Raw genomic sequence first — 14,438 nt, 5'->3', positions numbered from 1 at the left:
TACTGAACAGCAACAGACCAAAGGGACTGGCTGGTTAAGTTTTACAAATGTATGTAAATCATGCTGCAGAGTGACACATTACTTCTGGTTTCAATATTATGGGTGAATTGTGCAGCCAAGATTGAGCAGTTTAGTGCCTGCCTCTGACACCTGTGTGGCCCTTCAGCGTATATGTATGTGCTTCAAATGTAAAACCAATAGATATAAACAGATGTGTTAAGTACTTCTAAAATGCTTTGGAATGGTGCTTGTTATTATATACAGTAATCCCTCGCTATATCGCACTTCGACTTTCGCGGTTTCACTCTATCGCGGATTTTAAATGTAAGCACATCTAAATATATATCACAGATTTTTCGCTGGTTCGCTGATTTCTGCGGACAATGGGTCTTTTAATTTAGGTTACATGCTTCCTCAGTTTGTTAGCCCTGTTGATTTCATACAAGGGACGCTATTGGCGGATGGCTTAGAAGCTACCCAATCAGAGCATGTATTACATATTAACTAAAACTCATCAATGCTATAAGATATGCATCCTGCACGTATCTTGATTGTTTGCTTGTCTCTGCCTCTATCTCACCCTCTCTGACATTCTCTGCGCCTGACGGAGGGGCTGTGAGCAGAGGTGCTGTTTGCACAGAAGCGGTTTGCCTAGTGGATACGGACGCACCTCTAAGAAATGCCGCTTTATCGCGGTGCTTACAGAAGCACACTTATTGATTTTTTGATGGTTTGCTTTAATCTCGCTCTCTCTCTCTGACGTTCTCTGTAGTGATGGGAAGTTCGGATCATTTTACTGACTCGGATCTTTGAGTCTCGTTCAGCAAAATGAACGAATCATTTTTCGAGTCATTTCATTCAATTCTCTTTCCGGCTCAGACTGCATTGGTTAAGCTTATGGGGCTGTCACGTGATGAACGAACGACTCGAAAACCCGAAGACTCGAAACAGGTGAATCAATTCCAATACAGAAACTATAGGAAGTTGCGCAAATGCGCATGCGCGACTGAACGAATCACTCCCATGAGATGACTAGTTCTTCCCGAGTCACATTAAAGATTCGTACAAAATGAACGAATCGTTCAAGAACGACCCATCACTAGTGATGGGAAGTTCGGATCATTTTACTGACTCGGATCTTTGAGTCTCGTTCAGCAAAATGAACGAATCATTTTTCGAGTCATTTCGTTCAATTCTCTTTCCGGCTCAGACTGCATAGGTTAAGCTTATGGGTCTGTCACGTGATGAACAAATGACTCAAACCCGAAGACTCGAGAGATGAACTAATCAATTCTGTTTCCGCTCAGACTGAGTTGGTTAAGCTTATGGGGCTGTCACGTGATGAACGAACGACTCGAAAAACCCGAAGACTCGAAACAGGTGAATCAATTCCAATATAGAAACTATAGGAAGTTGCGCAAATGCACATGCGCGACTGAACGAATCACTCCCACGAGACGACTAGTTCTTCCCGAGTCACATTAAAGATTCGTTCAAAATGAACAAATCGTTCAAGAACGACCCATCACTAGTTCTCTGCGCCTGACGGAGGAGATGTGAGCAGAGGGGCTGTTTGCTTAGAAGATACTGACGCTCCTCTAAAAAAATGTCGCGGCAAACTTAAAAGCACAAGTATTGATTTTTTGATTGTTTGCTTTTCTTTGCGCTCTCTCTCTCTCTGAAATTCTCTGCTCCTGAAGAGAGGACCTATTTCCATTCTTTTAATTGTGAGAAAGAACTGCCATCTCTGTCTTGTCATGGAGCACAGTTTAAACTTTTGACTAAAGGGTGTTATTTCATTTCTAGAGGGCTCTAATAATGTTAACAGTGTGGGAGAGTTTATAAGGGCTTCAAATATATAAAAATAACTACACAAACATATGGTTTCTACTTCGCGGATTTTCATCTATCGCAGGGGGTTCTGGAACACAACCCCCGCGATCGAGGAGGGATTACTGTAAAGTAAAGGTTAGTTAGTTGTTTGACTGCTACTGCTACCTCCTCAAGTACTGTTTGCCTTTGACTATCTGCTGTGAAACTGCAGTTTGCTAATATACTTTAGCTGTACAAATGTGAAATAGAATTAAGTCTTTGAATGCATCCCATTTTTAAGATAGCAGAGGCATACACAGACGTATTCCAATTTCACAAAGTTTTGACCAAACAATGCTTTCAAGAAACATTTTTTTGTATAAGCACTGTCATAACGAAGGCAAACTAACATTTATCATAGAACATAAATATTTATGTGTGAATAAGACCACTCAGTGTTACTTCTTATTCAAAACCTCCTTTTTTATATTTCTTCAGGGAAGCTGTTATTAAACATTGGTGTTTAGTTTGGGTTTTGTCGGCCCAATTCTTCTGTCCTTGAGACTCTTATCTTTCTGTGCATATTTTCTTCTTATATCGATTTACACTGACCAACATGCACTGCAGGACTGGAGAGGTCTTGTCATGTCATTTTCTAACCCACTTAATCCAGACCAGGGTCGTGGGACAGGCTGGAGTCTACCCCAGCTAGCACAGGGCATAAGAAAGAACAAACTAACACACACACACACCAAACACACACTAGGGCCAAATTCAGACAGGTTCTATTTGGAATAAGATCAGGGCGCATTTCAAATGTGCTCTCAGGTATAAACCAAACTTTTTGACATGTCAAAATCAAAATGAAATCATGATTTAAATGGAACTGAATTTGGAAGAATGTTATTTACTGAAGAAGTTGTGAAGGCACTGAAAGTGTCTGGCTCTTTCACTTAAGCGTGCAATAAAAATAAAATGGAACAATTTATAAGTCTCTATCGTAAAATCACAATGCATATAAAACTAAACTTAAAACTGAAATAATATTACACAATTACATTAATGAACAGTGCAAAAATACTAATTGTTAACTTGCTTTGGTTTCTCATTACCTTTTCCAGTGTTTCGTCTAAAGGAAAATTTAGCTATTATTCCCCAGGCACACACACAATTTTTAAAATGCAAAACATCACCTTGAATGTCAAGTAAAGTCCAGATAGCCCAGTCTTACCAATCAGTTATTATTTTTTCACTTTAGCAACAGGAACAGAAGCACCTAAAAAGACTCGCCTGTTCTAACATTGGCATGTTGGGCTGCAGCACATATGGATGTTTTCACAATGGATCTTTTAGTCAAACACGTCTACTTAAGACACAATTAATTGTATTTGTACCTCCAAAAAGAAATAGCAGATCCCTCGGAGTCCATATGTGATGCAGGGTTTGCTTTTTCCAAGCCAGTAATTATCAGATATGCAGACAAAGTCGACGCCTTTGAAAAAGGTGTCCTTGCGGGCAAAGACAAGACTGTCAAGCCCCTCTGAGCCGGATTCTTCCATTCCCTCTAAGCAGAACTTGACATTGATGGGCAATTCCTTTTTTTAAAAAGTAAACAAATGGAAAACTAAATTTCGCTGTCAAGAAAAAAAAAATTGTAATTCATAACATATGAATTGATGATAAATGATACAATTTTAATTTCATCTCTTGTGATGGACACCCTAGTAAAACTCTTCAGATAGATTACAACTGTTAAACACATTTGGAAATAAGAAGGAAAGGAAATGGAGAATGACATCAGTAAAAACTGAAGGCACCACACAGTAAATAAATTCTAGTAGGTGTTCTTGCGGCAGAAACACGCTGTTCAAAGAAGGCACTCAGAGACTTCAGGATGTGCAGGCAGAATGGTGCTCTTTTATTACAAAAAGTACAGAACCGTCTCAACTCAGTGAAATGAGCCCAGAGCATTCGATGAGCCTCAAATTTATTACACTTCTTATCACAAAAGATCCCCCCTTCACACCATTTCCCATCATCTGCTTTACCGGGTGTCACAGATGAGCGGGGACCTTGCACGGCCGGGATGCCTGGACGGTCCCCGAGTTGGACGATACCTCTCCTTGGCCACGAGAGCGCAGCCGCCCGCGTCTATTTGGGGGCCACAGGAACGGAGCTGGGACGCTCATCATTATGAGAGGACGTGGCCACTGCCAGGGGGCGCCCGGACAGTTAGGGAATCCTGGATGGCAGCACTTCCGCCACACCAGGAAGTGCTGCCGGAAGTAATCCCAAGGGCACCCGGAGTGCTTCCAGGTGTTCTTCTGACACTTCCGCCACACCAGGAAGTGACGTCAGGGGAGCACCTGGAGCTCATCCGGGTCATAATAAAAGGGGCCGCTTCACTCCAGTAGACGGGCCAGAGTTGGGAGGAAGGAGACGAAGCTTGTGAGGAGGAGAGAGGAGGTCAAGAGGGAGAGAGCGAGAGAGAAAGAAGAAGAGAGTTGGTGAAAGAAGGCATTGTGGTGCTGAAAGTATTAATAAAGACGTGTGTTTTGGACATTCTGGTGTGTGTCGGTCGGTCTGTCTGTGTCCGGGGGTATGCTTTCCACAAGGGTTTCTCATGATAATGACCTCAGCTCTGCACCATTTCTCATAACAATCACCTGGTGTAGCAGACTTCCTCATAACAATATCCTTGCCACCATAAACTTTCTCATAACAATTTACCCTCCCAGTCCATCTTCTCATAATAATCACTTTGGCTCAAAGGACATATTTGCCACCTGGAGGTGAGCATCACCTTAAAACACTCCTCCCAAATTCTGAGCTGTTCAGGACTGATGGCCTTTGGTTAATCAGTTCTCACCACTACTTTGGACTTGGTAGAACCCACCTGTGAAAACTGGACTTCTCAATTAATAATTCAATTAATGTTTACCTGCTGCATTAGCATCCCTTAAGGCTAACATAATAGGCAGCCGTGCCAGTTCGCAGCTTCACTGATAAGGACCTAAGCTGTGGAAAGCCTTGGCGTGGTGCCTCCAGGCTACTTTCAATAAAAGAAAAGTACAAGCCTTTAACAATTAATTCTTACTTAGCTTACGGCTAACTAGTTTAATACACTCAGCTGTAACTATTTATTATAAATCATAAAGAAGCATTGACATATACGAAGGGGGTACCAATAAATAATAGGAATCTGTACCAGGCGCTCAATCTCGACTTAGTTGCGAATTTCGTCACTAGGTGTAGCACACTTACAGTATTCTGTGGCAGTTTGCCAAGTTGCTCTGTATTGTTCGTCAAGCATCCCATGTCAGTTTTTCTTGGTGCGTATTAAACGTGTTCTGCGATTTTTGTGAATGGCGTTCATAAAGAACAGCGAGTCTGCGTTAAATTTTGTTTTCTCTTAGGGAAAACAGCTGCAGGTCTACGGGTGGGTTTTAACTTTTAAAATGAGGGGGAAAATGTCACTTGAGGACCAATCAAGATCTGGCCGACTTTCCACAATTAGGAATGATGAACATCTTGAAAAAGTTTACAATGCAATTTACGAAGATTGTCGTCAAGCGATTAAAGAAATTTCTGAATCTGACTTGTGTGTGTATTGGGAGTTCTTGCTACCTTCCCTACTCGCCTGATTTTGCTCCTTGCGTCTTTTTCTTGCTCCCACATATGAATAAAGAACTCAAAAGGAAAGGGTTTTTGTACCGTGGAGGAAGTCAAAGAAAAATCGCTGCAGGCCTTGGACAACGTTCCTCTTCAGCAATTCCAAAAGTGTTTCCACCAGTGGGAAAATCGTTGGGACAAGTGCATTTATTCACATGGAGAGTACTTTATGAAGCAGACTAAAGTTTCAGTAAGCAGAAATTGTTATAACATTTTTTTTTTTTCAATTCCGGTTATTTTTGGGTACCCCCTCATATACTTAAATGTTTATTTAACCTAAATGTATACACACTTATATGAGAGCTTGCCTAGTGTTCCCATAATTAAAGGCCTTGAATGTTAGCAGAACCTTGTTTAATTTGCATCCGTCAGAAGGCTCAGCACCGGCGTTCCCAAAACAAAATCTGACTGCTTGTTAGCTCAGCTCGTTCAAAGAACACAATGTCCATGACTCAGAGAAATTCTAAACTAAGCAAGTCAAAAGACGGACAGGCTGCTCTTTATGCTAAAATCAATTGTGGCCTTTATTATTTAACTCATTCATGGTCCAAGACAATAAATGCTTCCCTGCCCTAGTGGAAATTACGTTATTGCACAGATTCCACCTTCCATAGTGTGCATGCAAAAGAAGTGATAAATAAAATAATATATATATATATATTAATATTTTTAACTTTTTAGTATACTTTTTAACTTAATATAAGCGTGGTTTTTAAAAAGTAAGTCTCTTATACATCACTCGTAAAATAAAAGCGTGTGCGCTTTTGGTAAGATTGTATTGATTGATGAAAAGAGCCCACGCTTTTATTTTATGAGTGATGTATGACAGACTTATTTTTTACTTTTTAGTACACTTTTTAACTTAATAGAAGTGTGGTTTTTAAAAAGTATTTTTTTATATATACATTATTTTCAACTTTTTTGTCCTTTTTAGTATTACAGCGGTACCTCAGTATACGTCCTTAATCCGTTTCAGATCCTTTGACTTATACCAAACAGGACGTATACCAAACAAATTTTTCCCATAAGAAATAAAGGGAAAATGATTAATCCACTCCCATGAAAAAAAAATCCTATTGTTATTGGCATATTATACATTGATGGGGTTGTATAAAATAATTTAAACACTGCTTAATACTAAATACATAAATACAAAAGCAATTAGATGAAATAAATGAAAATTTAACCTCACTTTACTTTTTAATAACGTCTTTGTTTTTCACAATCGTAAATACCGTTGTTCTCGACATATGGTATGCAGCAGCCAAGTCCCAGATGCCACCTTCATACTTTTCAACAATCAATTCAAATTTACACAAAAAAACACAAAATCATGTGAAAATTCAGAGAGAGTTATAGCGCGTACTGACGCTCGTGGGCAGTCATGGCTTTATCTCGAGAGAAGTAAACAAGGGTATCGCGTGGTATTCTAGCACGCGAGTCGTATTCCAAATAAAGGTCGTATACCAAGCAAAATTTTTCGCGTCCAAACAGGACGTATAACAAGTGGGACTTATTCCAAAGCAGACGTATACCGAGGTACCACTTTGTAATCAATATTTTAACACTTCCTTTAATATTTCTATCCATTACATGTGCCATCTATTGGTGAAATCTTGAACTATTTTTCATATGAAAATTTCATTTCTTAACATGGATTAATTGATCAGTTAGTGAAACTGATTATCGATTCATGTATTGTCATCGGAACTGAGCAAGTGTGCACAATTTCAAGTCATTTGGACAATAGGAAGTGGGTTAAATATCGATTACAAGATTTGTACCAGACAACAAACAGGTGAAGTTAAAAGAAGCGTGGTAATAATAAAAAGTCTGAAAGCGTTATCATAAGTATGCATGCAAAGGTGAATATCATAACATGCAATTGAGACAACTGCTCTATTACTTCCATGATAAGAAACACAAATGAGAGAGAAAGCATCTTCCTATTCTCGTTAATTCTATGTGTGTATATATTCAATCTTCTGCATTAGTAATTGCAACGTATTAAAAATACTATCTCGTTTTAGATAACATCACAAAACATTCCTTGAAAAGAAGGCTGCACAAATTGTACCTTAACCTAATAGGTAACTTTATCTAAGTGCTGAAGCAGCATTAAAATGCTGTAACATACAATTTTACCTTTCCTGTTTTTTGATAAGCCTCTATGCAGTTAAACCAAGCAAGGACTGGGCCTTTGTCATCTGTTGATCCTCTTCCATACAACTTCCCTAAAATAAATAAATAAATAAAAATACATCAGTTGACAAAGCAAAACCATACCATACCTGACTTCAAATGAAAGTGGTAATTAACTACATAACTAGAGCAAAATAAAATTATATTTAAAATCACGCACCCAAGTACCGCGCCCTTTTATTGCCATTCATTTACCTATATTTCAGACTTCTCAGAATAATGCCAAGTCACACAGTTTTTAAAATTGGCAGGATGCAGAAAACAACATCAACAAGGTTGCAAGTGCAACATTTAAACCTTCTGGAAGCTTCATTAATGAACTTGCTCAGGCCCTACAGGTGGCGGCCGACATCACTGCAGAGACAGTGGCTCAAATCAATGAGAGGACGGTTACTCTTTAAAATCGGCTCTGGACATTTTGGTGGGAGGTGAAAGGAACACCTATGTAGTGATCAGCAGTCCATGTTGCACTTCACTCCCTACGTTTCTTTTATATCGGATATCCCCAGCTGATCACATTGGTCACGCAAACAAACGACTGAAACAGGACCACTTTCTTTTTAGTGGAGAACAATTATTACTGGTTAACTGGATTGTCTTCTGGTTTGGGGCCGGAAAATGCTGCATTACTTTCAAGTCATTTTGGTACCTGCGCTGTATTTCCTTAATTTGTAAAAGAACCGTTTTCAGTAATGTGTCTGTCGCTGCTCCTTTTGTCCCTTCTACATCTCCCATTCTTTAAATCGATGCTGAAATAATTTTATCTTTTCTTCAGAATCTTCCATGTTTTTAATCCACAACCTCATATACTGGTTATCCTTTGGATAAAATGGGGGTAAATATGGAATAGTGTGTTATCTAATCCAGTATGTGGTATAAAATATATGCTTAAACATACCCACAGAGCTGCAAATTGAAAGTCTTGTCAAGAAGCTGTGCATTATGGTGTGGTTTTCATTTTTAGAGTTTCTAGGAATTTCTGCTTTTGTCCATCTGCAAAGTCAATCTGTACTTGCTTACTACATTTATGTACCAGACAATTTTGTTTTAATTTGTATTGACAGTCAAAGCAGACTTTTTATCATTTTTAAAGTTCTGCATTCATCTTTTGCTGTTATTACTTGACGCCTTGAGAAATCTGCTTTAATTAGATCAAATGATCTGCATTTTGATATCTTGTACTCTCTTCGGCAGCCTACCCTCCTCAGAAACAGACACTGATGATGCAATAATCACACCATTGGCTTGGATTTGCCAGTAGGGCATTCTCAAGACTATGAAAAAGGGTCTTTGAAAACGAAGTCCTCCAGGCCAGGGCAAAAATGTTGGTATACAGAGCTGTAGTACATACCACCCAACTATACAGCTCAGAATCCTAAACAATACACAGCAAGCACTTGAGGGGTTGTGCAAAAAAAATGCTTCAGAAATATCCTCAACATTAGCTGGGAGAATAAACATACAAACTCCAGAGTACTAGAAGTGGTCAATATCCCTACCGTCACTGCCACCATCTCTCAACACCATCTCAGGACAGGACATATCTCACTCGTGATCAAACAAGTCCTGTCCTCAACTTTACTTACAGGTGGATGTGCACAAAGAGGTAAAAAAAAAAAAAAAAGACAATATCAAGAAAAATATCAAAGTGGCAGATAGATCTTCAACAGTTGGTGGTGTCAGCAATCGACAGGGAGATCTGGAAATGAAACTTGTTTGTGAGAGTACAGCATGTCAAAACATCCACTGTCCTGTAATAAATCAAGCCCAGGCTGAAAAAAGATGAGAACTCCTTCCAAAAGACACAACCAATAACCACCATTTCCCCTTATCCAACATCACACAAAAATATATGGGTCTAGAAACTGCCTCTTTACTCACGTTGAGACTACGAAAAACCAGCACCCAGAATGAGGACAGACCACTGATGATGATGATGATGATGATGATTTTCCACATCTCTCTATTATAATAAAAAAAATCCTGGGACGAGACGAGACTTTTTCAGAGAGATACTTTCACGTCCCGTGAGACAAGACTTTGTACCAAAAGATTTAACCAGACCCAGGGCCGGAAATAAAAGACAAAGAGTAGATGACAAAGTAGAACGTCGTAAAGAATTCAAAAACTTTAGCACGATACACATGCAGAGCAGGAGATAATAATAATAATAATAATAATACATTTTATTTATATAGCGCCTTTCCCATGCTCAAGGCGCTTAAATATAATTAAAGTAATTAATGATAATGAAAATACTAAAATTTTAAAGTCTCAAAAAAATGATAGTAAAGATCGCATTAGCAGAAACGTAAATTATTACTCGGTGAAATAACGAAACAGCGAAAACAGATCAAATATATTGTTCGGATTTAAACTTGGAGACTTATAGATCATCTAATTCATGTTGCCATAAGGGAAAAGTAGTGTTTCTTCCCAATGAAGAGGCGTATCTGCAAGAATTAAAAGATTTGTTGTTTGATGAAAGTGAAATCCGCATACGTGGGCAGCAGAGACACAAAGTGGCCGGGGATTGGCGAAAAGCGAGCAGGAGGCAAAGCCCACTAGTGTTCTTAATAAAACAGCACATTTACAGTGGTGTGAAAAACTATTTGCCCCCTTCCTGATTTCTTATTCTTTAGCATGTGTGTCACACAAAATGTTTCTGATCATCAAACACATTTAACCATTAGTCAAATATAACACAAGTAAGCACAAAATGCAGTTTTTAAATGATGGTTTTTATTATTTAGGGAGAAAAAAATCCAAACCTACATGGCCCTGTGTGAAAAAGTAATTGCCCCCTGAACCTAATAACTGGTTGGGCCACCCTTAGTAGCAATAACTGCAATCAAGCGTTTGCGATAACTTGCAATGAGTCTTTTACAGCACTCTGGAGGAATTTTGGCCCACTCATCTTTGCAGAATTGTTGTAATTCAGCTTTATTTGAGGGTTTTCTAGCATGAACCGCCTTTTTAAGGTCATGCCATAGCATCTCAATTGGATTCAGGTCAGGTGTTTGACTAGGCCACTCCAAAGTCTTCATTTTGTTTTTCTTCAGCCATTCAGAGGTGGATTTGCTGGTGTGTTTTGGGTCATTGTCCTGTTGCAGCACCCAAGATCGCTTCAGCTTGAGTTGACGAACAGATGGCCGGACATTCTCCTTCAGGATTTTTTGGTAGACAGTAGAATTCATGGTTCCATCTATCACAGCAAGCCTTCCAGGTCCTGAAGCAGCAAAACCACCCCAGACCATCACACTACCACCACCATATTTTACTGTTGGTATGATGTTCTTTTCTGAAATGCTGTGTTCCTTTTACGCCAGATGTAACGGGACATTTGCCTTGCAAAAAGTTCAACGTTTGTCTCATCAGTCCACAAGGTATTTTCCCAAAAGTCTTGGCAATCATTGAGATGTTTCTTAGCAAAATTGAGACGAGCCCTAATGTTCTTTTTTCTTAACAGTGGTTTGCGTCTTGGAAATCTGCCATGCAGGCCATGTTTGCCCAGTCTCTTTCTTATGGTGGAGTCGTGAACACTGACCTTAATTGAGGCAAGTGAGGCCTGCAGTTCTTTAGACGTTGTCCTGGGGTCTTTTGTGACCTCTCGGATGAGTCGTCTCTGCGCTCTTGGGATAATTTTGGTCGGCCGGCCACTCCTGGGAAGGTTCACCACTGTTCCATGTTTTTGCCATTTGTGGATAATGGCTCTCACTGTGGTTCGCTGGAGTCCCAAAGCTTTAGAAATGACTTTATAACCTTTACCAGACTGATAGATCTCAATTACTTCTGTTCTCATTTGTTCCTGAATTTCTTTGGATCTTGGCATGATGTCTAGCTTTTGAGGTGCTTTTGGTCTACTTCTCTGTGTCAGGCAGCTCCTATTTAAGTGATTTCTTGATTGAAACAGGTGTGGCAGTAATCGGGCCTGGGGGTGGCTACGGAAATTGAACTCAGGTGTGATACACCACCGTTAGGTTATTTTTTAACAAGGGGGCAATTACTTTTTCACACAGGGCCATGTAGGTTTGGATTTTTTTTTCTTCCTAAATAATAAAAAACATCATTTAAAAACTGCATTTTGTGTTTACTTGTGTTACATTTGACTAATGGTTAAATGTGTTTGATGATCAGAAACATTTTGTGTGGCAAACATGGCAAAAGAATAAGAAATCAGGAAGGGGGCAAATAGTTTTTCACACCACTGTATTTCACAGCAGCCCGGTCATGTAAACCACCATACTTATTACCAGGACAAATTTATAACCACCACCTAACATAACTTGCATGTCCCTGGGACGTGAAAAGTATCGTGAATACCTGGGTAAAAAATGGTGAGAACACACAAAAGACCCAGGCCAAGATGTAAAACTTGATTGCTTGAGCTGTCTAACCATCGTGTTGTAAATTTTCAGTTTCAATATAAAAATATAAACATGAGTGACAATTCTGTAGAATTTTGAGCAACTGCTCAAAAAACTCTCTGGACCTTGCCTAGGTCAGGTTTGTTTCAACAAGTCACTTAAAGTACAACATTAAGATGTGTCATGGCATTTTAAAAGAGTGTTATTTAAGCTGATATTTTCATAAAGTATACGAGGGGGTACCCAAAAATAACCGGAATCTGTACCAGGCACGCAATCTCGACTTAAGTTGTGAATTTTGCCGCTAGGTGTAGCACACTTACAGTATTCTGTGGCAGTCTGCCAAGTGGCGTTGCTCTGTTTTGTTCGTACACCATTCCGTGTCATTTTTCTTGATGCTTACTAAACACGTTGTGCAATTTTTGTGATGGGTGATCATAAAGAACAGCGAGTCTGCGATAAATTTTGTTGTCTCTTAGGGAAAACAGCTGCTGAAACTGTAGTGATGCGTGAAACTGCATTTAAAGAGGAAGTTTTAAGTAGAACGCAGATCTGCGAGTGGTTTTCACATCTCAAACGAGGGGAAATGTCACTTGAAGACCAACCAAGATCTGTCCAACTTTCCACAATTAGGAATGACGAAAATCTTGAACAAGTTCACAATGCAATTTACAGAGATCGTCGTAGGACAATTGAAGAGATTTCTGAATTGCCTTATATGTCTTGGAGTTCTTGCCATCTCCCTTACTTGCCTGGTTTTGCTCCTTGCGTCTTTTTCTTGTTCCCGCTGTCACACACGTGCGCATGGGAGGCAGCTAAAGGGCTTGAGTAAGGGCAGTTCCGAAGCATGCCGGGATGTGGCAGAGGGCATGGACTCTTTTTCTCCCTTTCCTGTAGACCATTCACGGGAGATCCCACCTGGCTCTTTTGACGTCACTTCCGGGACCGAGCCTATGAAAGAAGACCTTGCTGGCCCCGGCCCCTGTGATGTCATGTCCGGACTTGAACCAATGGCTGAAGACCATGAGCCCGATCCATATGATCTCACTTCCTGTCTTCCCCTCTAAAAACCTGTACCTTTACCTAGTCAATCAGTTCTGTTTTGGACTCGGTTTTGTGCACATTAGTGCTGTATTTTCCTAAAACATTACTTTTGCAGCCAGGATACCACATTATACGGGTGGCTGCCCCAAACCTTTATGTGACTCTGTCTCATATTTATGACACCGCATATGAAAAAAGAACTCAAAAGGAAAGGGTTTTTGTACCGTGGAGGAAGTCAAAGAAAAATCGCTGCAGGCCTTGGACAACGTTTTCTTCAGCAATTCCAAAAAGGTTTCCACCAGTGGGAAAAATGTTGGTACAAGTGCATTCATTCACATGGAGAGTACTCTGAAGAAGACTAAAGTTTCAGTAAGCAGAAATTGTTATAACATTTTTTTTTCAATTCCGGTTATTTTTGGGTACCCCCTCATATACTTAAATGTTTATTTAACCTAAATGTATACACACTTATATGAGAGCTTGCCTAGTGTTCCCATAATTAAAGGCCTTGAATGTTAGCAGAACCTTGTTTAATTTGCATCCGTCAGAAGGCTCAGCACCGGCGTTCCCAAAACAAAATCTGACTGCTTGTTAGCTCAGCTCATTCAAAGAACACAATGTCCATGACTCAGAGAAATTCAAAACTAAGCAAGTCAAAAGACGGACAGGCTGCTCTTTATGCTAAAATCAATTGTGGCCTTTATTATTTAACTCATTCATGGTCCAAGACAATAAATGCTTCCCTGCCCTAGTGGAAATTACGTTATTGCATAGATTCCACCTTCCATAGTGTGCATGCAAAAGAAGTGATAAATAAAATAATATATATTGCTACCTTCCCTACTCGCCTGATTTTGCTCCTTGCGTCTTTTTCTTGCTCCCACATATGAAAAAAGAACTCAAAAGGAAAGGTGTTTTTGTACCGTGGAGGAAGTCAAAGAAAAATCGCTGCAGAGGCCTTGGACAACGTTTTCTTCAGCAATTCCAAAAAGGTTTCCACCAGTGGGAAAAATGTTGGTACAAGTGCATTCATTCACATGGAGAGTACTCTGAAGAAGACTAAAGTTTCAGTGAATAAAAATTATTAAAACAATTGTTTTTTTTTCAATTCCAGTTATTTTTGGGTGCCCCCTCGTACTTCTAATGAATTTAACTTTATGAAACCATAGTTACAAGAGTTGTATAATTGTATAATAAAGTACATTTAAACACTATGTTGGGGGTAATAATGGGCCTGTGTGCTTAACAGCAGAATAGTCGATAGCATTGGTATTTGTAAATAATAAACAGCTTGCCATAAAAAATGTTTTTCCTGGAAACATTCCTGCATGGGCTCACACG

General features: G+C 39.5%; 1 protein-coding gene across 1 annotated transcript in view; it reads right to left on the bottom strand.

Annotated features, from left to right (window-relative positions):
• The window catches only part of LOC120515471 (cytosolic non-specific dipeptidase-like), a 50,696-nt gene that overhangs the window by 18,172 nt on the left and 18,086 nt on the right, over positions 1–14,438 (bottom strand). The window contains exons 5-6 of the mRNA XM_039736522.1: positions 7,630–7,718; positions 3,207–3,407 (exon numbers count right to left, since the gene is read on the bottom strand). Coding sequence (XP_039592456.1) covers positions 3,207–3,407; positions 7,630–7,718 — 290 coding nt within the window. The remainder of the gene's footprint in view (positions 1–3,206; positions 3,408–7,629; positions 7,719–14,438) is intronic.

This window comes from Polypterus senegalus, chromosome 15, assembly GCF_016835505.1.
Source record: "Polypterus senegalus isolate Bchr_013 chromosome 15, ASM1683550v1, whole genome shotgun sequence".
Taxonomy (NCBI): domain Eukaryota; kingdom Metazoa; phylum Chordata; class Cladistia; order Polypteriformes; family Polypteridae; genus Polypterus; species Polypterus senegalus.
Note: the sequence above shows the minus strand (reverse complement) of the source record. Positions and strands in the feature narration are given on the sequence as shown.